The sequence below is a fragment of the Ascochyta rabiei genome, chromosome 22 (genome assembly GCF_004011695.2).
Source record: "Ascochyta rabiei chromosome 22, complete sequence".
Classification (NCBI taxonomy): Eukaryota; Fungi; Ascomycota; class Dothideomycetes; order Pleosporales; family Didymellaceae; genus Ascochyta; species Ascochyta rabiei.
This window is the reverse complement of record NC_082426.1, coordinates 239,067-266,464: the sequence shown is the minus strand read 5'-3', so window position 1 is coordinate 266,464 and position 27,398 is coordinate 239,067. Positions and strand designations below refer to the sequence as shown.

The window sequence follows — 27,398 nt, the reverse complement described above, 5'->3', positions numbered from 1 at the left end:
AGTAGGGCTTTTTGCTTTGCGGCTTGTGGAACTATGTGATGTCCATGCTTCACTCTTTTGACTCTGGGACGCTCTTCACATACATTTACTACCTTTGAGGGGACTGGGATGTCGGTTTTAATGATTCTGAAGGAGGGTTCTACAGTCCGTCTTGGGGCTCTTCCTGATGTGCAGTCCGGAGTGACGGGCTCGTGGGTTAGAAACTCGACCTGAGAGATGTTTCGTTCTTGTGGTGAGGCTAGTGTGTCGACTGCCGGAGTTGCTGGGTTTTGTGGCAGTTCTAGGATGCGCTTCAATGGTGTTACTCATTCAACCCATACTGCAAAGCTGGAGTGTGGCACCAAGTGAGTTGCAGGTTAAACGGTTGTATTATTGAATGTACACTATGGAATTGAAGCAAGCTTAAAGGCTATCAGGCGCTTTGAGTATTTGACGGTAAGCAGACTACTACGTCTCAGCGAAACTCTCTATCTGGTGACCCACCTATTTTCTCTCAGCCAGTAACCGCCTCCCGACTTCCGTCATCTCCCTGATCTCAATAACATGCCGCTCCGACCCACTGACAGCCAGTTCCGCCACAAAAGCGCTCAACTCCTCTCCTCTGATCGCCAAACCACCTCCAAATAAAAACTCCACAATGCTATTTACATACGTATCACCACCCATGAGAATGCCACCTGGTCTAATAACATACGCCTCCCAGCCGCTTCCACTGTTCGCCTCGGCGAATTTCAGCGTCCGCGTCTGCAAAACTCCTTTCAAGCGCCGCTGCGCACCAAGAAAGTATAGCCAGCGCTGCTGATCAGGCTCCACGAACGCGCCACCGAGGAGAATGAATCTAAACTTGCCATTCGCGCCTGCCCTCTCCTGCAGCCGCTTTGCGAGCTGTTCCTGGAACGCGAGCGGGTAGTGCAGATTCACGTCTTCGTTGTAGTCGTACGTGCCCACGGCCCAGATCAGCGCGTCGGCGGTGAGGATGTGCGACCATGTTGTTTCTGGGACGCTGTCCAGGTTGCTGAAGTCTGAGATTAGGGCGTTGTGCAGCCGTGGGTCTGGTGGGGGGCTCGAGGGGAGCGGGTTGCGTGTTATTGCGACGATGGAGGTTATGTCGCGGTGTAAAAGGACTTGACGCAGTATGGCGCTGCCGATTGAGCCGTTTGCGCCGACGATTGCTACTTTCATGTTGAGATGGGAGCTGGAGATTGATTTGGTGTGTTGATTGAGAAGATCAGAGCTTGAGATTGAAGGACAGATAGTTTATGGTACTCTGTATGTTCGAGACTGTGGGTAGAATAACTCAACACGGTTAGTAGAACACTGCGGTTGACTTGGTCAACTGAAGGGGGTTTGGGTCCTGCTCACTCGCGCTGGTGACCTTTAATCGTTGCGCACGAGGAGGCCTTATAACCCATCTTTGCTTCTGACATCAGCTTCACGGACGAGAAGATGGGTGCAAGCCGGAGTCTAGGACCAATGGAGAGCCAGAAGCGACGTCTCCACCGTTGCCCAGAGCTGTTGGTCTGTGCTCACATGCGACGGACGAACGTCACCGGAGCTCTTCGAAACTTCTCCGAGCAGTTCTCGCGTTCAAAACGTACGCATGTGCAGATGCGAGATATTGCAATGTGTTGTGTATTCACCTAAAATGGAAAGATGCTCATGATGCATTTGTGTCGCGCCGTCGTGATCCTCTTTTGATGCACCACTGGCCAGATCTGGATGCATTGATACCTTGCAACAAGTTGTAGGACTAAAGTGGAGTAGGAACGGTGTAATAGTTCGTGAGGAGGTTAAAACCCACACGAATAGTAGGCTGGAGTCTTGGTCTTAGCTACTGTCACAGATCCTTGTATCGGATCTGATCGAACTTTGCGCAACGCAAATTCAGAGCTGATTTTGGCGAACCAGCCTTGACGTCCCTCCGTCAGTTTTTCGCAAGGCAAACATTCAGGAATACGTATCCCTCATCCTCTAGTTCTCGTAGACTGACAAAAGACCTCCAGCTGCACTGAATAGTAACACGAATCCAGAGAAGTTTACCAGACCAGCGTACTGACCCAGCCCAAAGGCACTCTTATCAATCTCGTCGCTTAAGAGAAACCTGCTGATCGGCCCTGCGAGAACATCCGCTACACCACGCTCGAAGTTGAACCAAACGAACAATATCACCGTCCTGCGCACAAATTCTTTCTCTCTCTTCTCCGTTCCGCTTTTCATTACAAGTCTATAACCAGAAAATACCATAAGGTACCCCGAAAAAGCCCCATAGCGAGGAGAAGACGGCCAGCATGGGAAAGACTTTGCTGGCCCCCAGGGCCCTAGCAATAATATGTGCTTCACTTAGTTTGCCGTATCTGCAAGCTTGAGCAGTCACTCAAATTTGTGTTCTAGAAGTCTCTCACCAGGATTACTCGTCACCTCTGCCGGAACCTAGTTATATTAACACACGATATGATACTGCAACCAAAAAAGACACCATTGCAGGGCTCAAAAGTGAGCTAGCATACCCGCATACCGGAAAAGGCTCGAGATGTGGGGTAAGATATACAAATGAAGCGGTTATGTTGACCGATCGGACCCTCCAGGCCAACCGGAACCCGCCAGACGCCACGGACCAAGACGCCACCGGGTTTCTCCAGACGTTGTTTTGGAGCATGCGGCAAGTGGTCAACTAGCCGATCAGCATGCAATTCCTACCTCTCTCGAGAGCCACTCGACCATTCGTCCCTGCTCGCATGATGTCTCCTTGTGTTCTTATACAGCTGGGTCTCCCTGCTCACAACCTCTAACCTGACCCACATGCAGGAATCACGACTCACCCGCAATCTTATGACAGAATGTTTTAACCCAAAATCCATATATTCTCCATCTCTTGTTTGTGCATATTTCGCCCTTCTTTTTAAGCCAGGTTTTTCATCCGTTAGGTCTTCAAAATGACTTACTATGGTGATAATGCTCCTCAGCTTGCGGGCTCACTGATTGCCCTTGCAACCATCGCTTACGTTGTTTTCGGATTGCGGATATACACAAGATTACGAAGTAGCTCTTTTGGCATGGACGACTGGTGCATGGCGGCTGCAACTGTAAGCTACATACACCACTGCTGGACTCGACACAACGCTGATGGTTCAGATTCCCTTCACTGCGTTGACTGCTGCGTGCATTGGCGGGGCATACCATGGAATTGGCATTCATCAGTCCAATCTGAACAAAACTGAGACGAAACAGGGCATACAAGTATGATAAATCTGTGTGTATATGCGGACGGTCACTGACGTGCACGGGTTTTCTTCTTTTTTGAAGTCTTTTACTGCGCCGCCATCATTCCAATTAAGCTAAGCATTGCGTTCATGTTGGTTCTTATTGCCTCAAACAGGCTCAAGTACACACAAAATCTGTACGCGGTATCGGGTATGTTCACAGTCATGAGTCTTATCGCCATGCTGTACATCATCTTCCACTGCCTACCAGTACAAAATGCATGCGATACTTCGATCAGAGGCGGCAAATGTAATCCGGCACAAACACTTGCCGACATATACTACGCAACCACAGCGGTCAACATCACTACGGACTGGTTTTGCGCCTTGCTACCCATACCGCTCCTGTGGAACGTCCAGCTCACCCGTAATGCAAAATTATCTGTAGGCGTCATCCTTGGTCTTGGAGCCCTGTAATTTGTGACAGACACGAGATACTTGTCGCCATTAATCTTGCTGTACCACAGAGCCAGCTTGTCCGCCTGCACCCGCCTCGTCTACACCGTCAACCTCACCAATGCGGGCGAATGTCTTTACGAAATTTCTGATCTAGTACTCTGGGGTTATGCTGGGAACGGTGTGGGCATGATTGTAGGCTGCGTCGCTACACTGCGTCCTCTTTTCCGCCGACTCAGAACGGACTGATTATCGACTCGCAGGTGCTGAGGCGTGAAAGATGTGTGCCTGGTATGCTTAGATTTTCGTACTGAAGCACGACGGTATTGATTCGGCTCGTATGGATGAACGCTTGTTGTTGGTTCGGTAACCCCTGATGATCTCCCCGTACGAGTGGTCGAGCCTGCCGGGATGGCTGTGAATCACATCAGCTGTTGGAATGTTGCCATCCTCTTGGTCACCAATGTCAATGTCACGAGAGTATTGGAAAACGGTGGCTTCAAGTCAGAGGTACCTAGGTAGACTCGCGAGTTGATTGAGCAATTGGAAGACAGTCCGCTTGCTCTTGGCGACAAACACTACATCACGCTTTCTCTTGAAAGAACTTCTGATATTCTTCAGACAAGAAAGTTGTACAGGCTTACCAGGCCGTAGTCCCACTCTGTTGGTCGCTTTACATGTTTCTAACCTGTCGCCCGCCCATCCATTTCAACGACCCTCATCACCCGCGAAAAATGTCAAACTGTCAGCGCAATATGAGGTTCCTACTAATACAGCCGCAGAACCCCCTCAGAAATGCCCTGAAATACTGGGAAAGGTGGTGCGGCGGTGCTCTAGTAAACCTTGCTCTACTTCCAAACTATAAGCCACCCATGATATCGAATTTGGCTTTCTATCAAAGGATGGCAACAAGGTTCAAAAGAAGAGAAAAATGCAGGTAGCCTTTCTAGGAGGTATCGCTACAAGGACCTCATCAATTGAGGCACTGAGTAGAGTGAGAACATCAAAGACCGATACTATCACGTCATCATTGTCAGCTTGAGGTCATGTCAGTTGATTATCGAAGCGCCTACCTTGTTGTGATGGCAAGGGGTGGGTGGTGAAGCTGACAAAGGCTCGGATGCTCACGACCGCGGGGTTCCGGCGGCTTGCAAATCACCCCCACTCCCCCACGCCCACTGTTGACGACATCCATCAGCAACGCACTACAGCAGCACCATCGCGTCTGCCATAAAGCGGATGCACTTTCCTATTCAATGACACCTTCATGTATCTGCTCCAACGCGCTTTCCTTCGCTCTCCCGCGCACGTAGTGAACAGAGTCTTTTCCAAACAAACACCATCACCGCCGTACCTGCGCTGCATCAACACCATGAGCTCCACAGCACCAAAGCCTATCCTCATATCCGGTGCAGGCATCGCCGCGCTCCTTCTAGCGCGCTCTCTTCACCGTCAGAAGATCCCCTTCATCGTTTACGAGCGTGATGCATCGATCGTATTCCGCGCACAAGGTTACCGCCTGCGTCTGTCAGCTATTGGTATCGATGCCATCGAGTCAGTGCTTGGCCCCGAGGGCTTTGCGAGATTCTACGATGCATGCGGTAAAACAGGCGGTGCGGGATTTGCAGCAATAGACCCCCTCAGCGGTAAAACGTTGGGCACCGATGCGCCGAGCGTGAGCAAGGAGGCATTGACAAGTCGAGGAGGAAAGGTTGTAGGGATAAGTCGCGGAGACATGAGGAAAATATTCATGGAGGGACTGGAAGAGCATGTGCGGTGGAACCACCAGGTGACGGGATACGAGAAGACTGAGAGTGGTGTGCGATTGGTGTTCAGAGATGGCAGTAAGAGCGAGGAAGGTAGTATGATAGTAGGTGGCGAAGGTGTAAAAAGTGCAGTCGCAGGTCAGCTCTCCAATGGCGCTATCAAAGTGTACGACCTAGGTTCCAGGGGTATCCATGGACAGGCACCTACAACAGCGTTCAAGGGTCTCGGCGAGGGCGTCTTTCGTCTCGTCGATGATACCACTCAACCAAATGGAGGCAAAGTGTTCATCATCACAAATGTGAGGGCGGATGACATGGACAACCCGGACATCAACTTTGGTTGGACGATGGGAGGCAGCCCAGGTGTCATCAACGCACCCAACGACAACTACACCATCATCGGCAAGCCAGCAGCTGACATCGCCAAGTCATTGACTTCGCATTGGCATGAGCGTGTCAAACCACTGTTCGACAACATGGTCGAGGACGAAGCTGCATTTTGGAAAATCACATGCTCAAGCCCGGAGGGCGTCCCACAATGGCCGAACGAGCCGCGTGTCACAGTGATTGGGGATGCTGTCCACGCCATGACGCCTGCAGGAGGCAACGGAGCGAACACCGCTGTTCGGGACTCAGATCTGCTCGGCAGATTGATTGGCGAAGCATGGACACAGGGCAAAGGTGATAGCTGGGATGGTGTGACAGCGGCCTACGAAAAAGAAATGCGAGAATATGGTAGCGCTGCAGTGAAGGAGAGCTTTGGGCAGGCAACAGGGCAGTTTGGAATCAAGCTCGACCTTGCTACTGCTGCAACTGTCAACGAATACGTTGCGCCAAACTGAACGCATTGGCTGCCATAGAAGTTGAGTGTTATATTGAAATCGACCAATAGATAGAGTTTAATACGGACTAAACAGTACACCATCACAGATATCCACACCAGTCTCCGGTCAGCTTCCATACTCCCTCCACGCTACTGATTCCTGTTCAAGCTCTCATGAACTGGCAGTCACGTTTTTCTGTACGCGACACAATTTTCCAGTATCTAGATCATACTGCCACGCATCGCTTCCAACGCCTGCTAACACGAACAAACTCTCAGTTGGATCGTATCTCGCCTTGATGCTCCTGAGCTTCTCGTATCCCGCGCCATAGTAGTCCTTTGCAGAGTTCCTGTTGAAGGGGCAGGTATCCAGACTATATTACGCTCGATATTGCGGAAGTTTCGAGTCCAAATGGATAGTGCATGCGCGCCACTAGACCTGAGGAGCAATATGTCAGCCACCAAGCAATACTATGACGAATCTGCAGGTATACCTTCCGTTCAGGTTATACCCTGCACTCTTTACCGCGACCCTAACGTTCTTATCCGAAGCCCACTTTATTGCGTACGCCACATGACTCTCATCCGTTTCATTGACGATAAACCGAGGAAAGGCGTCTATAATACAGCCTTTCTCCGCTGAGTACCCAGAGACATCCTTCGTTAAGCAGGTGTTATTGGCATATATCTGGTAGTCGATAGACTCTGGTTGCTGAGAGTGCCAGGTACCAGTTGACCACTTCTCCGTTGCGGTATCGCAGGACACAGACGAGCCGAAGGGATTGCCAGACCAGCGTGCGGATGCTGCAGGGACGTTACGTAACAGAGAGCAGTTGATCGTGGAGTTAAGAGACGCCCACTCGTTTTCGGAAGGCCATGAAAGGTCCAGAGGAGTTGACTTGCACGACGATTGTGGTTGGTAGGGAATGGCACTTGCAAGCGCTGAAGTAAACAAGATGAAAGACCGCATGGCCGACGGCGAAAATTGGGGTAACGAGGGTAAGGAAAGATAAGTGTATGGTGTTGAGTGACACTTCATTGAAGACTCAAGCGCACTTTATAGCTGATGTTGCTGCTCGACCTTTGGATTCGTCAGTCAACGGCACATCCTGTTGGCTCGAGTGGCGCCGTTGTGGCTCCCGAATTAAATGAAAGGTCTGCTTCGACGTCACGAATGGATAAAGGACCGCTACTCAGCACCTTTGTGTTGGCCTTAGGAACCAACGTCAGGGCCAAATGACGCACGGCCAGGCCTATTCGTTCTGGTGCGTGTTCGCGCGCATTCAGGCGTATTCAGACGTTTTTATTGAAGCTGGAGATCGCCGAGCTATGGTGCGTCAGTTTATTCGGGAAAGCTAACAGATATCTGCGTCAGTGCTGTATCATGGGCCCTGTTCGTGCTGAGCGGAGAGGTGGGCCAAAGGATAGTATACGACAAACGCTGGCAGACAAAAAATCCTAACAGTGACCGTTCGAAAGACCTAACGGCTACATGGTCTATTTCTGAACACCTCACATCACAGTCTTGGGTTTGAGACAGCTATGAAAGATGATTGAGGACTAAGATGGATCACGTAAAAGAGGCCTGAGGAAGACCGCATGCCTCAACGATAGCTAAAAGATTCTTGCACAGTTTCTGAATCAGCTCGAAACTAATGATCAGTGCTTTTGGCTCGGAAGTGAACACGGCCTTTGTCATCCGTTTTGACGAGTTCGGCATGGTGCCCGTCGAGCTTCACGGCACGCGTGTCGCCAGCCGGGAGAATGACCACTAGTTGATTCCACACTGTTTGGAAGCCTGGTTGAAGCTTCTTCTCCAGCTCAGCCGCGACCACGTCTTCGGTCGTCGTGTAGCGCAACTCAAAGATTGATACGCTGGCCGGCGGTGGGCTGATCCCATCATCTTCATACCAAGTAGTCGTGAATATTTTCCCGTTTGACGAGCCTTTTGGCGGGAAGAGCTCCACGGCGCGATAGTCGTCAAGCTGCAAGTTTGCTGGATTCGATTTTTCGCCTACAGCAAGCGTCTGTTCTGGGCGACCGACAGGAATGGCCGTGCCAACCTTTGCGAGCACAGGGATGCTCTGGTCCCATCTGGCTGAGATCTCGATCCACTGGCCAGCCTTGTAGTAGGCTTGAGAAGAGTTGTTGACGTCAAGGAATTGGAGATCGGGATCGGATGCGTCTTTGGGGAGGTACATTCTCGCTACTGAAGCGCCGGGTTCGAACACGCCTCCGACAAGCAAGGCATCACCGAGCCAGTACTGTGTCTCACCATCGGTTATAACCTTATTGCTCCATACCTCTGCATCTTTCTCGAAGCCCCATCCCGTCCAGCGTTGCGGTGGAGTCGCAGTCAAGTGAGAATTGAGTGCAAGTGAATACAGATACGGAATGAGTTCGTATCGGCGCTTGATGATATCGCGAACCAGCGAGGTAGTCTCCTCGTACATCCAAGGTTCGATAACGTCACCGACGCTGTTGTTCTCTGGGGAAGTCTTGAAACAGTTGATCGCAAAACGTGAAGAATAGATGCCTTGCTGACACCAGCGCACAAGGAGCTCTGGTGTAGGTTGCGGTCCTTCGAAACCACCAATGTCGTGGCCGTAGCACTGCATTAAGCACATGCCAGCACCCAAGGACAAAGCATTAGCTCCTTTCATACCTTCCCAGCTCGTAACATTGTCACCACTCCACGCGCTAGCGCAGTACCTCAAAGTGCCAGCTGTTGCGCTCCGAGTGAGAATAAATGGTCGCTGATCTGGCTCGACATCCAGCGTAGCATCGTAAGAACTCTTGCCCATTAGCTCAGTATTGAGCGATCGTCCCCAGAATCCGACGTCTTTGCAATAGCTGCCATTTTTGTCCTGGTTTACGGAAGGCTCAGTTAATGCACATTGCCACTGGTCGTTAGGTATGGTGTATTCGTTGTTGTCGTTCCAGATGCAGTCAATACCTACGCGCTTGAGATCCCTGATGCCTTCGTACCACCAGCGATATCCTGCTTCAGATGTGAAGTCGATGTGACCGCCTAGACCACTCTCACCACCACCAGCGCTCCACAGCCTCGCTTGAGCTGAGCAATCAGTAACAGGGTCTGTGAAAAAAGCGCCGGCTGCCTTTAACTTTTCGTACTCGGGGTGGTTTTCAAGTACGTAGGGTTTGACATTGGCAATTAAGCGTATGCCTTGCTCGTGAAAAGCATCTATGAAGCCTTTGGGGTCAGGAAAACGGTGTCGGTTCCAGGTGAAGACATTGCGTGTCTTTGGTTCTGTTTCAGCAACAGTATAGCCGGAACTCATTTGAAAGCCTGAGCAAGATATGTCGTGCTTTTTCATCTTTCTTGCAAACTCCATCAGCGCATCTGATGCACGCGGCTCATCCAGCATACTATATTTCATCCCTCCCGCAAGGTATCCGAAGGCCCATCTCGGGACCAAAAGAGGGTATCCGACGAGATCTGCGTAGATCCGTACTACATCCTTGATGGTGGCGCCAAGTATGATGAACTCCTCAAGCCCTCCATGTTCTTGGCGGTAGACCTTGAAGCGTCCCCACATACCATCCATCTCGGAACCAATCGAATAGAAACCCCGAGCATGGGAAGAAGAGAATACTCCCACACATCCTTGAGGCGTAGCGTTGATCAGAAGCGGAATGTGCTTGTAAAGCGGGTCTGAGCGGTACACGTCGTAGCCGAAGCTATCAGTTGCTGACAAAACGAAGTGACGGTTGGAGAGGTCCATAGGAGCAGCTTTCTCACCCAGACCAACATGCAATGTGCCGTTGTTGTATTTTGTGTAGTGTGCTATTCCAGTTCCATCGGTGACATAGGCGCGATGAGGAAGGTCAGAGTGAATGGGCGTATCTTGACCAGCAAACCCAAGGGCCAGAAGGGGCGGCCCAGTTGTCCAGTCGATGCTCGCAGTTATTTTGTCCACCTGAAACGACTTCGTAGTTGCACTAGAAGACTGATGCTGTACGTTGGCATCCTCCAAATTAGTAGATGGTAGTGGCACAGATCGATGCGGTGGGAGCAGATGTTTGGGAGACGTAAACGTTGTACGAAACAGTCCCGGTTTCAAAGCTTCGAAGCTGAATTTGTACTCGCCTTGTGATGACTGTAGCTGAATAGAAGCAGGTGACTCGTCCACTGTTTGAACGACCTCGAACTTAAGTGGAACAATCTCAAGTTGAGGCATACTGCGAGAACCGTGTCGTCGTCCTGGGCTTGTGAAGGCTATCGATGTCAAAGTGGAGTTGGAGTTGTATTAGTCGCTGCTTCATCGTGTACATCTCGCAACATTTATGTTGGTGGCTCCGGCAGTAAATGGAGTCGAGTCGGCCTTAGCATCGGTAACTTCGGAGATCGACATGGGTGTTCTGTTGTGTGCTGCCACTCTTCATGCCCGCTTTCGGTTAAGCAACAGGGAAGTCTTAGGCATCTACGGCCGAACTGCTTCCACAGATAGTGAGGAAGTAACACCCGAGGCCCCGTGGGGTTGAGTACAAGTCGGGTGATCATCTCCACCATCCCCACCTCCACCGCAGTCTCCAGTTTTTGTTGCAAATATCTTATCATGGCGAACCTCATCATGCCATCGCTCTCACCACCAGACATCGACAAGACCGAAGTCGAGACGGTTGAGTCAATTCATAAACCTCCTCCCACGACTTGCGGCAAGGATAAAGCTGCCGAGCTGCTCGCCTCGAGTGAGCGGATTGTAGTCATAGCTGCAGAGAATGAGAGAGTCTTGCGCAGATTCGATCTGATCATCCTGCCAATCTTGCTGTCAGTTTACTGTCCGCAGAGCCTAAATAAGACAGCCCTCTCATATGCGTCCGTCTTTGGACTCATCGAAGATGCGGACCTTGATCCCAACTCCGACCAGTACTCGTGGCTAGGTAGCATCGTATACATCGCGCGACTGGTCATGCAGCCTCTGGTAGCGTTCTTCTTAGTCAAGTTTCCAATTGGCAAGCTCGTGGTCATCATGGTGTTGACCTAGGGTGTAATTCTCTGTGGCATGGCCGGAGCACAAAATTTTGCAGGCATGATGGCGACTAGATTTCTGCTGGGCGCATTTGAAGCCGAGCAGTTCAGATCATTGCCACACTGGGAGGAACTTGGCTGGCAACTCGACTGAAGAAAAAGGCGCCAGTCCTTGTTTTGTTGTGCATACCACCAATAGTGGGCATTATTGGTCTCATGGTAGCTGGTCGAGGCAAAGGAAACCGCAGAGTACTCTTTGGTTGGGCATGGCCTCACTTCCTTCTACCCAGGCATTTCACCTCCTGTCTACTCGTCGTCGGGGCAGAACACTAGAGGTGACACCAAAAGCAAAATCGGTCCACATTTGTTCGAGCCTTCCGAGAACTCACACTACTACAGGGGCCTACGATCGAACCTGGCACTGTTTGTCGCCATCGTCGTACTCATAGTCCTAGCAGTCGTGTATATTATAATCCTCAACCGTAAGCATTCGATGACTCGAGAAAGCATGGAAAAAGTCCCAAATGTCGTATATCTGAGCATGGAGAGGAGCCGCAGTAGGGATGCCGAGGGAGTAGAGGATGTCCAAACGAGCGGCGTTGGCGACAAAGCGTTCAACGATGTCACGGACATCAAAAACGAGGACTTTGTATACGTTTACTAGACAGGATGGCTCTTGACATCGGATCCCGGTGAGAACGCTTGTAGTCATAGAGAAAAGCAACAATCCATCCATAGGTTTGGATTATTCGGCAGTCTGCACACATAGAGGTATTTTGCAGTACTTGTGTTTTGGAAGTCACCAATGCGCTCCAGTCTCAAATATCAACTTCTACAGCCAGACATCAGTCGGACAGGGCCGCTCTTGACAGGTGTTGAATTCAGAAAAGATTTTCAATATCCACAAACAAGTCCTGCCACCCAAGCGGCATATGCTTGAGATGTAGGCCAGGGAAGTCCCACTCGAACGTAAAGTTGTTTGGTGCGTAACCCTGGAAATCGCTCTCGGCAGGACCACTGATAGCCAGATCCGCATCCGAGGTAGCTTGTTGTGTAGAATAGTCCGCTATGGCTGCCTCGCACTTTTCGATACTGGTTTGAAGTATCTGGAAATATGGTATATGCCCAATCGTTACCTTCTTGAGTTCCTCAAGGACGCGGTGAGCGTCATGAAGCAGCGACATGATGTGGGTGATAGGGTCGCGGAGCAGGATGGCAAGCTTCAGTACGAGGAGTACTGAAAAAGCACCCTTGGCCCAAACGTAGTCCATGGTCCATTTGAAGGTGTTGAGATAGGCGGGCGCTGATCCACATGGCGAAGATGGTGACACAGAAGCTTCCAACAAATGATGCAAGTGTCTTGTTGATGCTTCTTTCGCCTTATGTATCATTTCCTTCTGGAAATCGGTCATGATGGCGAGGTTATCAATGCCTGAAACCGAGACTGCTTTCAGGTGAAGTGTGAGAAGAGCCCAGTCGTATTGGATGTGGAGGTTTAGAAGCGCAAGCGCACACTCAGGGACTGGCTTCTCTGAAATGACATTGGTCCACTCTTTGAGCCACAATGAGAACTCAATATTTGTGTCGCAAATTTTGGATCGAAGGATATCTTCACTCTCCAAAAGCAAGGGTCCACTGTGCTCGAGGACGTCGCGGTATGCATCTGCACGGATCAAGTTGAGTTCCACCTGAGAAAGAAGTCGAACGTCCACCGGTGTACATTCTACATGGTTGAGGAGAAATCGAATCTTGCGTGGCGTTGTACGTGGCTTTATGCTTGGAGTGTGGCCACCATCAAGTGAAAAGCTATCGCAGTATCAGCGTCAGATGAGGTATTTCAATTTAGTGGGAGTATGCAGAGAACAAGTTGACGACTACAATGAGATATGGGCAATTGCAATTCTAACTGCCGTACTTCATGCTGGTTATGTCTGTACAAGGAATGCGTCAGGACTTACAATAGTTCAAGATTGCAAATGCCATGCCACACACGCTGAAGCCGATACAACTCTCGTTCCTCGGCACTCACATGCTCTTGGTCTTCGGCGCTATCAAGCAGTCGATGGACAGTTTTGTGCAGGCCCAGTTGGATAGCAAATCGTAATGCGAGCGCGACCAAGATGTATCCGTTCTCCGAATACGCAGCCATCAAGGTAATAGCTTGCACGTCCTCCAGGCAAGGTTGCTCGGTTTTCACAAGCATATCAGTCAGGTGCTCGCTAAGACCAGATTGCAACTGCCGGAATGCTACAGAATCGAATCCTTGCTCCGCACGGCAGCCGACGCTCACTATTGCATCAAAAAGGAAAGCGCTGCGTGATGCAACTGAGGTGATTACATCGATACTGTCTGAGAATATAGGTACTAAGTAGTGCTACAGGATACCACGTCAGTAGTTTTTATAAGGGTGTGAAGGGTACTACGTACACTACCGGCGAAGAATCTGAGATCGTATCAGCACCTCTACGCCCACAACGGTCAGAGAAAGGAAATCACCTTCTGAAGTAAGCACAAGCTTTGTCGTAAGTAACAAAGCCCTTTTGAAAAGCGTTGGATCCGGACTGAGGATGTACATCTGCCAAAGCCCCGGTCTGCACAAGGTCGCGCGTAGCACGAGAGTGGATAGTTTCTAGCGGAGAGGCCGACCGTGCTTCTTGTTCTCTCAGCTGATTCTGTAACCGAGCTACCTCAAGCTCAAGCTTCTCGATTCGGAGCGTGTTGGGATCTTTGCCTGCTGCATCGTGATATTGACAACGTGCATCGTTCCTATCGCATCTTTTGCAGGGTTGTTTGCCGTCGCATCTTACTTTCGACGATCTGCAGGAGATACATGCGTTGATGGCCCGGCGCTTCCGAAGCCGCTCACCAGACGTTGATAGAGACATCGTCGTATCATCGCATCACGCAATCGAAATTTGCATCTTCGGCAACGTCGTGCGAAGTTGATCAACGCAACACCTGGAGGTGGGCCCAAAGTGCGGGGAAGTACCAGTGGAGGCCTACCAAGTGTGGCAAGATCATCAGCCCTTTACGGCACTTTTAATAGAGCCGAGAATTTTGTGGAATAATCAAGACTAGCAAAACACCAGCAAAAGATCGATTAGCCCAAGTAAGTTCATGAAGCAAAGTGATAGTAGGCTATGCAACAAGCTGCTCCGTTGTAGCTCGTTTATTTGGCAATAGCTGATTCAATCGCCTTGAGACTGCCCACGACGGCGAAACTTATTAGAGGAGTAACGGCGTAGCTCATCTGACACACAATCAGTCAATGTGTTTCGGGGGTTCGTGGAGTCTGAGTTACTGTGAGAACTTTCGCAATCGTCATCTTCATCTTCTCGGGTGCTCTAGTCACGTCGGACAGAGCCACCAAGATCATTGCTGGAGGTCCTGTCGGCATCAACATCATTGAAAACCAGAGCATTGGTTCCCCGTCTAAAAGATACGATTTCGATGCGGGCGTACAAACCAGCGGAATGCTAAGTCTGCCAACACGATGAGTGCGTGACAATCCGAGAGAACGGGCGACTTACAGAGGCCAGACAATGAATCTTATCAGTGTTACCAGCGCAAGACTCGCTTTTGGGTCCTCACCGCTGTCCTCACCACGCTTCATACACAGCATGCTTTGGCTGAGCTTTACCTCAATTACAATGGTCTGCGTTGTCACAAACAACTCACCAAAGTTCATGATGGCAGTAGTCATCCAGGCATTAAGATATCCGCCCTCGTTACTCGGGTTGAAGAACAGTCTGTGAAGCGCAGGGGTCAAGCCAATGATAGCACCAACCATAGCGCCAAGGAGCGGGGCGTTGGCAAATTGCCAGATGATATGAAGTGTTTCCTTAAGTCGGGGTGAGAAGTTTGTTGTACCAGTCCTGTGTCTTGAGGTAGCCCATCTTCTCCACACGGTTGGCCTTGCGAATAGCACGCTGCGGCAGCAACGAAGTTTGCTCGTTGATGATACCATCCGGGCCTCTCTCAATGTCACCGTTCTCATCGTCTTGGTTTCCGATGGGTTGATCATCGTCTTTGATGTTGATGTTGTTGTTGGCTTCGTCGTCGTCGTCATCGTCGCTATCTGGCACATCTTCATCGCTTGGTCTGATGAGCCGGGGCCCCAGAGCGAATGTGAGTGAATTGCTGACCATAGCGTTGATCAAAAAATATGACTCAGCACGTTCAAGAGCATCAGCTGCAGAGTTACCATTAATGAGTATCTTATCGTGTATTTGAGTCTGTTTCAGCGATTGGGTGAGCAGAAGTGGCAGACTGGTTGTGTTGTTAAAGGCTAAAACTGGTGTAACCAAACAGGCAACTTGAACAAACGCGTCAGAGTTCGACCGAAGACACCGTTAGAAGCGTGTATGATATCGACCAGACTACAAGTACAAATCAGTGGCTTAGGCTAGCCCAGAGGTGCTCAATCGGTTGACCTACGAAGAATAGGCAAGTAACGACCTGCAGTACCAGCGTGTAAACTGCTGCCAACCTTGTAGATAAGCAGCGCTGGCAGGAACATCTGTACGTAGAGACGAGATACCTCCTTCGCTGCCTTCGTAGACAGCAGGTTGCATTGTGCTGCCAACACACCAAACGCAATAGTAAGGAGGACGGAGAAAGCAGCCTGGATCGAGCTGGAGAAAGGCACAAGTAGTTCTGAAGCGCTGACACCCATCGTATTCTGTAAGCTGTTTCTGCTGGTTGCGTCCTGAGTCGACCCAGTTTCATAGAACAGAGGGAACGGACGGCAAAATCAAGGATCAGGAATTAAGGATAACAGGAGATGAATTACGAGCACTAGGATAAGGGCAGCAATTTCGCAGAAGAAGGCTGAGTTGTTGATAGCACTACAGTATCAGATTGGCATTAATCGCTGACAGGGGTGTCTGTGACTTTTTCCTGTATTGACGTCATTCTTCAGGAACGCGTCTGATGTGAGGCATCAGGTTATCGGACCATGAGATTTAGAGGGCAGACTATAGTCTAAGCCGCATAGAGTAGCGCTAAGACTAAAGCAATATTAGCGCGCTAGGCGCTAGGACGTGTTTACAACGTGTTCTTAAGACATTTTATATAAAATAATAATATAAAAAATTTTTATAACTATAACTAACGTACCCCACAGGCGAGCCGCTTAACAGGCGAGCCGCTCACTTTTGCCAAGCCCCTACCAAACTCCACCCTATTATGGCCTAAAACAACCTAGTTTAGTGCTGCAAAGTGCAGTATGGCCTGTAATACTATTTAGAAACTACTTCTACCTCTTTCTAACACGTTTGCGCGTTGTGTCCTGTCTAATTGCACTGTCTACAGCGTCTTTGGGAGGGCTTACCTCCTTTAGCGCGCACCTGCTTCTTTGCCTTCTTCCTATTACTACGCGCCCTAAACTCCTTTAGAGTTATTAATTGCAGGCTATCCTTAACTGTTAGGGTCTCTTCTACCTAAACTTACTTTCTTTTGTGTAATTTTTGTTGTATAGCTGCCTTATTAGTAGCTTAAAGCTAAGTAATCTCCTGTTGCGCTAACACTAGCTTATGCGCAATTATTGCTGCCCCTTTTACTACCTTCTTAAACGCCTTAACTATAGAGGTAGGCGAACTATCTATATACCTCTAAATCCTTATTTTTATAAGTGTTAATTATAACCTAAGTTTAAGGGTGTTGCTTAGGGTTTATAACTGCTAGAGCTTGTTGTTAATAGGTAGTAGTAGTGATAGAGTGCGTAACTTCACATTAAGGGCTATTATAACCTGGTCTAGGTTAAATAGGACTAATCTAGCACCTTAGAACCCTCCCTAGATGTTCTTAGAAGTAATTACAGCATTGTAGGCGCGTATAAAGTATAGCAGAAACTCTATCTTTATAATATAGTTAATCTAGTTATATATAAGTATTTTAGCTTAGCGCCTATACGCCTTCTTTAAAGCAGTAAAATAACCTATATTAAGGGGCTGTGTAAGGTGTAATAAGTAAAGAGGCAAACAGAGAGTAATAATCTTGTTATCCTTACAGTATTGCTAGAATTTAAGAGAGTTATAGCTCTTATAACTATTAATAATAAGTAAATAGTAGGTGCTAATAGTACGCTCCTTTATATGCCTGTTAAAGTGCTTTAACTAGTTAAGACTAAGCTTGTTAGTAGTCCAGCTGTTATTAGAGACTCTAATAACCTAGTTGTAAGGCAGATCCTCTTCTTTGTACTAGGCAGAGAGGTAGTAGTAGGCTTTAAAGATAAGGAAGGCCAGAATGGCCTATCCTTTAGCATTAATGCTCACTATAGCCGTAGCCTACTCTTAGTTGCCTGGCTAGATAGCCTTTAGCCAACCCTGTTGTTCTAAAGCTGTAACAACTACTTCTAGAGAGATCTAGCCTATTATAAAGCCTGTCTTGTTAAAGTTATATATATCTTTATCTTAGATGCTATACTTAGCTTTGATATTAGCTACTAGGCTAAACTAGCCCTATAGAACCTTAGAATCCTTATAGAGGGCTCTCTTGTAGTCGTACTTATAATTAAACTTAACTTTAAGCTCTAGGTGTTGCTTAACAAACGTACTAGGCCAGTTTACGCTAATAGGGCCTAGATTGCGCTTAGCGCGCAAAGAATTGGCTATAGTAGCTACATCTAAGAGCTAAGAGGAAAATCCTTACGTATCTAGCTTAAGAACATACTTAATAATTACCTCCTCCTTATTATTATCTAGCTTCTATAAGTTAGCTATAGAATCTGCGCGTAAAGGTTGTCCTATGTGTTAGTTACTTAGTGTCTTTTAAGGGACCCTGTAGATAGCTGCAGCGCGTTACTAAGAGAGATTCGCGTCTTATTTAAGAGCCTGGAGCGCAAGCTGTATCTAAGCTTCCTTTAACGCGTCTAAATGGTGTTGTTAAGAAGACATTGGTGTAGGAGGAGAAGTTTAGTGGGGGCTTGGCAAAAGTAAGCAGCTCGCCTGTTAAGCGGCTCGCCTGTAGGGTATGTTACTACTAATACTACTAGTATAGCTGCCTAGCAAGCTACTACTTAGCTTAATAGCAATATATGTCTTAAAGAATATCTTAGAAATATGTTTCTTATATATTATAGGTAAACTATAAGAATTATTATACTTTCTACTACCTACTATATAGCTGTCTAGCCCTTACCTTTAATACTGCAGGCAGCCTATTTATCTATATTAGGGAGGTCTTCTGCTAAGAGGACCTAGAGGGCAGAAACCTTTATAGTGTAAGAATAAACTTAGAATTTTTTTTTAATATATTTTAACTTTATATAGTAATAACTTAGTAGGTGTAGTATGCTGCGCACCTATATTCTAGGCTAGCATAGCTATATATAGCTAGCGCCCTCTTTATATAGTACTAGCTGCCTACCTACTATAAAGCACTAGTAAGTACTGCGTAAGTCTAAATACTGTAATATATTTTTAATATATTCTAAGTTTATTATAGTTTAGTATAATGCTATTATAACTACCTACTATAATATTAAGGCCTAGATACACTAGCAGCAGCTAGTCCTTACCTAAGCCTAAGGCCTACAGCCCCCTCTCTAGCTAGCAATCCTCTAGCTAGATAGTAGTGTAAGTGCAACGTCTTCTAAACATATTTCTAGCTTATTTTAGTATATCTACTAAATATCTTTTAGCTTAATATTGTCTATATAGCTGCTGCTGTAAGTACGCTTAGTAGAGCTAACCTCTACTCTAACTATAACTAGATAGAATACCTAAGTTAGTTTTTCTATAATATACTTTTAACAGGTTTCTAACATTTTTTAGCCTATATCTTCTTTACTAAGAGTAGTTTAGCCTATAAGAACTATAATCTGTAGGTAGGCCTACTAGCTATAGAAGAGGAGGATAACAACAATAATAATAACAATAATAATAATAACAATAATAATAATAACAATAATAATGATAACAATAATAATAATAATAATAATAATTAGGAGGAGGATAGAGGAGATAATAAGGAGAACCTAATATCTATTAGGTCCTCTGTCCTCTCCTCTATCCCCTCTAACCTTACTAGTCCTTAAACACGTTTATAACATGTTCCTAGCTTATTTTCTATACTATAGTTATATATAATTATAAAATTAAGCATAGTTACTTAAGATTTCTTTCTAAGTATTTAAGAAATATAGGAAGCCTAATATATATATTATATCTTAAAGAATTACTTAGAAACACACTACTTTTTAAATAAGTATTCTAATATCTATTAGTAGGTAAATATATTATGAATATGTTCTGTATAAACTTACCTTTAAGATAAGACTTCTTACAGTTTTAACATAGGTAGAGAATACTATTTTCTTTTAACATCCTACTATATTCTTTATAGTTTAGCTGTCTCTTCTTTCTACCTAATTTTATATTACTAGATTAGTAGAGCAGGTACTTAAATATAAGCTTTCCTTTTAGCATATTTCTCTTTAAACGTATTTAAGGAATCTTTAGTGCTAGTTTAACTATAGTAGGGCTATCCTCTACTAAAAGACTATCTGTAGAAGCTATAGGTAGGCTAAACTATTATATAGGCATATCTAGAATAAGTTTAGGTTAAACCTGTTTATTATTATCTATAATAGGTCCTAGGGGCAAGGTAGGTTAAGGAGAACATGTTTTAGATACGTTCTTAGTCGGTTCTAGGTTAGGAGCAGAATAAGCTTTTAGAATACTATAGTGCTGCTTTATTATGTTATAAAAGAAGTTAAGAGCTTTATGCTCTTAATAAACAGTAGACTAGCTAGTCTATTAGGCTGCAGGCTTATAGTCTAAATAATACTTCTTAAGATAGGTAATAAGCCTACCTTAATTACTAAATTTCTGCTAAATATGTTAGTAATATAGTATAAATATATTATTAAAGTATACTTTATAAAGTTAGTTCTTATATATAACAGCCTAACAGAACAACTCTCCTTAGTAGATAATAAGTTCTCCCTACTTATTACGCTTGCTAAACCCTACTAACCTAAGAGGTAATGTTAGTAGAGTAGCATACTCTTAGTATAAAGGCTAAATATATTAGGAATATATTTATAGTATATTTATATAAGCTTATATAAAGTAAGAGAGTCTTAATACCTATATAGTAGAAGAGCAAAAAGTAGTATTTAACAGTTAGTAGTAGAAAGGAAGGTAGTTTATTAAGACATGCTAATTCTTTACTTCTACTAGCGTTAAATATTTTTTACTAAACTAAGCCTACTTAAGGAGTAGGGAAACGTAGCTAGAACGTGTTTTAAACATATTCTTATAGCTAAAGTTCTTTCTTAAGTTACTACACAGCTAGCTCTCTTCTTTAAATATTAAGCTTCTGCTCTTTTAGATAAAGAGTGTTCTCTCTTTGCTTAATATCCTACTCCTAAACTTCTTTTTTAAATTAAGCTCTCTTCTACTTCTATTTAAACTCTTATATCTTATTCTGTAGTTAAGATACTAATTAAGTATTACTAGATTAAGGTATTTAGAATATATTTTTAATGCGTTTTATGCAATATACCTAACTTAAGTCTCTAGTTAAGTAAGAAATTCTCTTAGTATACTTTTAATTTACAGACATCCTAAATCTTTTCTTTTTTTCTTTTATTTAATATAGCTAGAGGAATTAGCTTATAAAAGAGCTAGTATATCTTTATCCTTACTCTTATAAGTTAGATTAAGTACTTTCTACTCTACTACTCTCTCTTAGCGTCCTAAAATATGTTTAGAACATGCTTCCTGCCTATTATATAGACAGTACTTACTCTTCTTATAACCTATATTATTATAGAAACGTTAACTTAGGCTTAGTATATCTAAATTATTATATCTATTTCTATATTAATTTCTGTTTATTTACTCCTAAACATCTTAAAGGTCTATTTACATAGCACTGCTCTAAACACGTTAGTAACATGTTTAAGGCCTATTTACATATCTTACCTTTTAACTCTAGCTAGAAGCTGTAGCTGTTAGCTAGTCTAATAACCCTTTAACCTAGCCTGCTTAGCTGTATTTAAATGTAACCCTAACCTATTCTAAATTTGTTTTAGGATAAAGCTATATACTTAAACAAGAATAGCAGCTATAACCTAATTTTTCTTATATTTAACCTAGTTAAACACAGTAGATAAAGATTTAGTAGCTAATAGAAATTAATTAGATATATTTAAATATCTAGAAAGAGTTTTATTATTAGTACTTATACTAAAGAAGATCGCACAGCTTATAGTACTTAGTAGCTGTTTTAATATTAAGTAGAGACTTTAAGCGTCCCTATAATAAGCTCCTAATATATTCTATCTGTAGACATACATAATCTATACTTTATAAAAAGTAGATATTATAGAATTATATATAACTTATAAGTTACTACTACTATAGTTAATTAAAAGAATTAACAAAAGAGAGATATCTTCTAAATCCTAAAACATGTTAAAGGCGTGTTTAAGCGATGTTAGAGCAACTTACTAGCTATCTGCTTACTATCTATATTAATAGTAGTTCTATAGAACCTATTTATGTAAAGATAGTACTACTAAATAGATATACTAGCTCTTTTAGCAATCTTTATAAAGAACAGCTTAAACTAACTCTTATACATCTAGCTTTGTTATAAGTTAGTAATAATTTAGCTAAGAGTAATAACTAGAACTAGGTTAGAACGTACTCTTAAGGTGTTATAAATTAATTATACTTTTTCTATAGTTAGGCAAAAAGACAGCAAAGAGAACCTCTAACTATTCTCCTATAAGTCTCTTAAATAACATATCTATTTAAAACGTCTACTGCTTAATAAAGATTTTTGCCTATTTATTATAAAAGTAGATAATACTTATTCTAGCTATAGAAGTTATAATATATTATATATACGCCTAGTATATATAAATATCTTTAAAATAAGTTAAAGGTATATTAACTTACTATTATAGGTTCCTAATGTTTAAGTCTCTACTTAAACAGAACACCTTTAATATCTCTACTATATAGAAACTAAGTAAGCTTTTTCTTATTAATAAGACGTATAACATAATCTTTGTTAGCAAAGGTAGTACTTAGATCCTTAATTAAACAGAATCTGTGGCTAGTAAGATATGTAACTAGCTAAGGCAAATTTAAGAAGTCTGCTAAATACGTTAGTAATATGTTATAGGTTACTTCTTAGTACATACATCTTAAAGTCTAAGAAGTTAGTATTAGATAAAGAATATTTATAATATCTAGTATATAATCTAGTTCTATAATAAATAGAGGAAGAGGAGTATATAAATATGTTCTAAAGATAATAAGAATAAAGTATAGAGTATATTCTAGATTATTTAGAATAATTACATAAAATATAACTAGACAGTTACGCTAACAAACAATCTAGCCCTGTTCTTAAGAGTAGTTAACACCTGTTATACTTAGAACGTGCTTAGAACTTATTTCCTGCTACTTACTATAGGTTTAGAGATTGCCTGTTATAGGCTTAATAATATTATACTGCTCTCTACTATTCTCTTTATTCTCTAGTATAGAGAGACTGTTCTAGAAGAGATCTACTAGATAGCTTACATCTACCTCCTTTTAAACCTATTAGATAAGATATTTTTTATCTATGTTTAGTTAATATAATCTGCAAGCAATAAAGAACTTGCATCTGCTAATACCCTAAAATATATTAAGAACATATTTAACTATATTATATTATATCTAAACAGCTTACTTACTTACTCTTATTAGCGCCTAACCTATAGCTTGTATATGTTCTTTTTTAGTGTATAACACTCTTTATTAAACCTGCAGTTAATACTAATATATAGCCTAAAGAAGATATTAGTATAATATACTTAAAATATATATAGAACATGTTTATATACCTATACCTACTTTTATCTAGTTATTAAAACTCTCTTAGGGACACTACTCTAAATCTTACAGAGATTGTTATATATCTCCTCTATAACCTTACTATATAAATACGCTTTTAATCTGTTCTAAAGATATTTATAGTACTTAATACTAGTACACTTATACTTCTATCTATAAGCATAGCTGTTAAGAAATAGACAGAATATTAGGTATTTATATAATTTTACAGCCTTAGAGTACTAGAACTTAATTAAATGTGTTAGAAACGTAACGTACTCTACGGTCGAGCGGATCACACGATCGAGCGGATCACTCTGCCAAGACCACACCAAACCTCCACCCTATTATGGCTCGCATTAGCCCACGTTGGCCTTTTATACAGTAGTACAGCACATAATATTATTTAGTAACACCTTCTACAGGCTTTTTACACGTGCGCGAGTTATGCCCTACGTTGTAGCACTTTTTACAGCGTCTTTAGGTTACCTTACCTCCTTTAACACGTACTTGCTTCCTTGCCTTCTTACTATTACTATGTGCCCTAAACTTAGTTAGAGTAGTTAATTAAAGGCCTTCCTTAGCTGTTAGGACTCTCTCCTGCTATAACTACTTTCTTTTATGCAATTTACGTCGTATAGCAGCCTTATTTGCTGCTTAAAGCCTAGTAATCTCCCTTTAAGCTAACACTAGCTTATGCGCTACTATAGCTGCGCCTTTAGTAAGCTTTTTAAAGGCCTTAACTATTAAAGTTAGTAAGCTGCTTACATGCCTTTAAATCCTCTCTTAAACTAGCGTTAATTGCGACCCTAATTACAGGGTAGTGCTTAGGGTTTAGGACTGCTAGGGCTTATCTTCTATAGTAGGTAGCAGTAGGGTACGTAGGCGGACATTAAGACCTATTATAACCTGTTCTAGGTTAAAGGGGACTATTCTAGCGCCTTAGAAGCCTTCTTAGATATTGCTAGAAGTAAATGTCTCTTTATAGGCGCCTATAAAGTATAGTAGGAACTTAGTTTTAGTAATATAAGTAATATAGTTATATATAAGATCCTTAGCTTAGCGCCTATACGCCTTCTTTAAAGAGGCAAAACAGCCTATATCTAGTGGCTGCAAGAGGTGTAATAAGTGTAGAGGCATATATAGTATAATAATGTTTACTTCCTTATAGTATTGTTAGAAGTTAAGGGAGTTATAGCTCTTATAGCTATTAATAAGGAGCAGCTAGTATACTCCTTAGGTGCGCGTCTTTGTATAGGCATTAAAGTGCTTTAACTAGTCTAGACTAAGCTTGTTAGTAGTCTATCTGTTCTTAGAGACTCTAATAACCCAGTTATAGGGCAGATCAGGCTCTTTATACTAGGCAGAGAGGTAGTTGCAGCCTTTAAAGATAATAAAGGGTAGAATAGCCTATCCTGTGCTGTTAATGCCCTATATAACTGTTGTCTACTCCTAGTTACTCTACTACACTGCCTTTAGTTGTCCTTAACACTCTAAGCCTGTAATAACTACTCCTGTTAATATCTAGCCTATTATAAAGCCTGTCTTATTAAAGTTATATGTATTATTATCCTAGATGCTATACTTAGCTTTAACATTTGCTATAAGCCTAAACTAGCCCCTAATAACCTCTAGATCCTTACAGAGGGCTCTCTTGTAGTCGTACTTGCAATTAAACTTTACTTTAAGGTTAGGGCAGCGCTTAATAAACATATTAGGCTAGTTTATGCTAACATGGCCTATATTACGCTTAGTACGTAAAGAATTAGCTATATTAGCTATAGTAGCCAGCTAAGGGGCAAATCCTTGTGCGTCTAGCTTAAGGATGTACTTAGTAATCACGTCCTCCTTAGTCTAATCTATATTCTGTTAATTTAGGGTACAATTAGCTTGTGCAGGTTGTCCTGTGTATTAAGCGTGTAGTGTGCTGTAAGGTGCGTTATATATAGCTGCAGCGCGTTACAGTATAAGCGTTGCATCTTATTAGATAGCCTAAAGCGCAAGCTGTATCGCAGCTTCTCTTAAGGGCGTAGATTAGTGTTGTTGTTGAGGCATCGCGTAGTAGGGTGGAGGTTTGGTGTGGTCTTGGCAGAGTGATCCGCTCGATCGTGTGATCCGCTCGACCGTGGAGTACGTTAGTAGAAATGTGTTCTAGTAACACACCTAAGTTGCTTATGCTAGTATAGCTTTTTATATCTATAGTAATCTATATATAGTTTTAGCTAGCTAAATAATATATATATACCTATCTTAAAGACCTTTTAGATATAGAGGCAGTGCTGTACTATACTTAAGCCTAACAGTATTAAGAGTAGTACCCTACAAACTTCTAGGCGTAAATTAGATCTTTGTCTATAATATATTAGAAATATATATAAAACATATTTACATCTACTATACCTAATTTCTTCCTTTACTACTCTAAATAACACCTAGCTAAGTAGTAAGATCTATTTTAACTACTTCTAGAGTATTACAAAGACTAAAGCTGCTCTCTTTTCTTTTATTGCTATTGTAGTTACTGTTACTTAGGGTAGGATTAAATATATAAAAAAGGTCTACTATACTATAAAAACATATTCTTAATAGAACTAAAATATATTTAATTAAGTTATTATACAACTCTTAGTAAAAACTTGTTACTATACCTAATATAGCTGTACTAGACTATGCTATCTTTTAGAGATCCCTGCTAAAGCATAGTTGCCTGCCTATCTAGGTTTAGTTATAGTCCGCCCTCTAAATCTCATGGTCCGATGACCTGCTTCCTGGTCTGATGTCGCGTGCGGCGTGCACACGTCAGATACTTCGACCGTTGCTCTAGAAGTAGAGACAATTCCGCACTGAGCACGGTGACATGGCGTGTTTAAGGTTGCGCGATAGAGCCACCAGATTGTATGTAGTACTGAGTGATAATGGAGTGGACCCTGGCGATGTGAAAGAACGATGCCATTGAGTTGGTACCGAAGCGGCGCTAGTGTATGTCTTCAACACGCAGCCTCTAGTTGCACTCTTAGTTTCTCCATTGGATTCATATCATCGATGCGAGAAGATTGTATCAGTTACAAATAAGACTGATTTTCTTATAGTTACCAAATTCCCTTCCTTTCTCAAGATCTACATATACTAGAAAGAGCATATGTAACCCTTAGCAACAGCACGGAGTTTCTGGAAAGTAGGCCAAGTAGAGCGATGAAACTCATAAGACCGCCTAGTACAAATAAACTCGATACGGCCAAATTGGATACGACCAAATTTACGAATTCGCAGGCCAAAGAGAATATAGAAGCTCCTTTATCTGCATCCATATTGCCCATCACGAATGCATTCTCAACTCACACGACCGAAGAATCTTCGTTCGTAGGATCACCAACTTAAACGCCTCAATAAGTGACACCTAGTATTCCCCTACCAAAGTGACTATGCCACAAACCCCAACCCCAACAACTTGCATCTGGTAAGCAGCCTCCAGCTCAAACTCCGTAGACATGCCACAACACGCCCGAGAAGCGGGTTTTTCACGCCGACACTATGCTTTCGACTCTCGACACCAATAAATGCTTCTGCAAGTCTGTTCCGCCGCTGACTTGATCAATGCTGACATTATGTTTTTAATTCTTCAGGTGCAGATCCACGTCTCACATTCATTGCTTACGTGGGGACCAAAGAGAAAGTTTCCATGCGAATCTCGGTCTTCAAATGGCGTTGCCAAGCAGCGCTTCGTGACCATTAGCTGATCTCAGTGGGTGGAAAGCGACGGACGCCCGGAGAAGTTCTAAACACCTGTTTGAGCTGCAGGCACAAAAGGGTGTAGGTGGAAACGTTCGAGCGTAGAAGCTGAGCAAGGCGAGGAAGAGACCACACGGCAAGGAAAATGTGATATGAGGAAGCTGAAGATGATTTTGTGGGTATCGATCGAGTATGCATCGCTAGAACGCCAAAGCTGTATGCTCATCTTTGTGGTTGATCGTAACGCATCCGGAATCCCAATTGCCAATCGCCAACGCTATGCTGTCAATGCCACCGTTCCCGACCACTACCACACAAGGCTTAAGCCTGAACACCTGTCGTCACCCATCTAAACGCCAAACTAAACTCCATCGTATGCTATAGCTCATCACTCCAAAACGCACAGACTTGTCGTAATCCCAGTAACGCCCGCTTTCGCGCAAGATTAAAACCCGTCAGCCGCATATCATATTCTCCCTTGCGCCGTATCTTGCCCCATGGCTTCCTAAAATTACCTTGGGGATTTTTGGCGAACCATTTCTGACGATGTACCAGCGCTAGAAGAGTCTTTGATAGGCGACGGAGAGCCTG

At 43.8% G+C, this 27,398-nt stretch overlaps 6 protein-coding genes across 6 annotated transcripts, besides 23 other annotated features; 2 read left to right on the top strand and 4 right to left on the bottom strand.

Moving 5' to 3' along the window:
* Positions 1–483: 483 nt before the first annotated feature.
* On the bottom strand, positions 484–1,182 carry EKO05_0011296 (uncharacterized protein; the record flags this gene model as incomplete). The annotated part of the gene is made up of 1 exon (XM_038947525.1): positions 484–1,182. The coding sequence occupies one exon, from the start codon at positions 1,180–1,182 to the stop codon at positions 484–486; it is 699 nt and encodes a 232-aa protein (XP_038792485.1).
* A 3,151-nt stretch (positions 1,183–4,333) lies between these two features.
* EKO05_0011295 (uncharacterized protein) lies at positions 4,334–4,597 on the top strand (the record flags this gene model as incomplete). The annotated part of the gene is made up of 1 exon (XM_059637957.1): positions 4,334–4,597. The coding sequence occupies one exon, from the start codon at positions 4,334–4,336 to the stop codon at positions 4,595–4,597; it is 264 nt and encodes an 87-aa protein (XP_059493940.1).
* A 431-nt stretch (positions 4,598–5,028) lies between these two features.
* Positions 5,029–6,264, top strand: EKO05_0011294 (uncharacterized protein; the record flags this gene model as incomplete). The annotated part of the gene is made up of 1 exon (XM_038947524.1): positions 5,029–6,264. The coding sequence occupies one exon, from the start codon at positions 5,029–5,031 to the stop codon at positions 6,262–6,264; it is 1,236 nt and encodes a 411-aa protein (XP_038792484.1).
* Positions 6,265–7,897: 1,633 nt separating this feature from the next.
* EKO05_0011293 (uncharacterized protein) lies at positions 7,898–10,447 on the bottom strand (the record flags this gene model as incomplete). Its single annotated transcript, XM_038944317.2, has 1 exon — positions 7,898–10,447. The coding sequence occupies one exon, from the start codon at positions 10,445–10,447 to the stop codon at positions 7,898–7,900; it is 2,550 nt and encodes an 849-aa protein (XP_038792483.2).
* A 1,672-nt stretch (positions 10,448–12,119) lies between these two features.
* Positions 12,120–14,123, bottom strand: EKO05_0011292 (uncharacterized protein; the record flags this gene model as incomplete). The annotated part of the gene is made up of 4 exons (XM_059637956.1): positions 12,120–13,044; positions 13,197–13,612; positions 13,666–13,681; positions 13,735–14,123. 4 exons carry the CDS (start codon positions 14,121–14,123, stop codon positions 12,120–12,122), a joined length of 1,746 nt encoding a protein of 581 aa, XP_059493939.1.
* Positions 14,124–14,407: 284 nt separating this feature from the next.
* Positions 14,408–15,331, bottom strand: EKO05_0011291 (uncharacterized protein; the record flags this gene model as incomplete). Its single annotated transcript, XM_038944439.2, has 3 exons — positions 14,408–14,488; positions 14,540–14,720; positions 14,769–15,331. The coding sequence occupies 3 exons, from the start codon at positions 15,329–15,331 to the stop codon at positions 14,408–14,410; spliced, it is 825 nt and encodes a 274-aa protein (XP_038792480.2).
* Positions 15,279–15,312: a tandem repeat.
* An 844-nt stretch (positions 15,332–16,175) lies between the features above and the next one.
* Positions 16,176–16,228: a dispersed repeat.
* A 104-nt stretch (positions 16,229–16,332) lies between these two features.
* Positions 16,333–16,422: a mobile genetic element.
* Positions 16,347–18,216: a mobile genetic element.
* Positions 18,215–18,257: a tandem repeat.
* Positions 18,217–18,244: a dispersed repeat.
* An 845-nt stretch (positions 18,258–19,102) lies between the features above and the next one.
* Positions 19,103–19,183: a tandem repeat.
* Positions 19,184–19,257: a dispersed repeat.
* Positions 19,186–23,361: a dispersed repeat.
* Positions 20,083–20,127: a tandem repeat.
* Positions 20,263–20,300: a tandem repeat.
* Positions 21,239–21,247: an inverted repeat.
* Positions 21,239–21,354: a mobile genetic element.
* Positions 21,346–21,354: an inverted repeat.
* Positions 22,887–22,922: a tandem repeat.
* Positions 23,350–25,216: a mobile genetic element.
* Positions 24,141–24,235: a mobile genetic element.
* Positions 24,141–24,253: a mobile genetic element.
* Positions 24,147–24,235: a mobile genetic element.
* Positions 25,215–25,848: a dispersed repeat.
* Positions 25,217–25,237: a dispersed repeat.
* Positions 25,270–25,322: a tandem repeat.
* Positions 25,432–25,477: a tandem repeat.
* Positions 25,849–27,398: the final 1,550 nt, after the last annotated feature.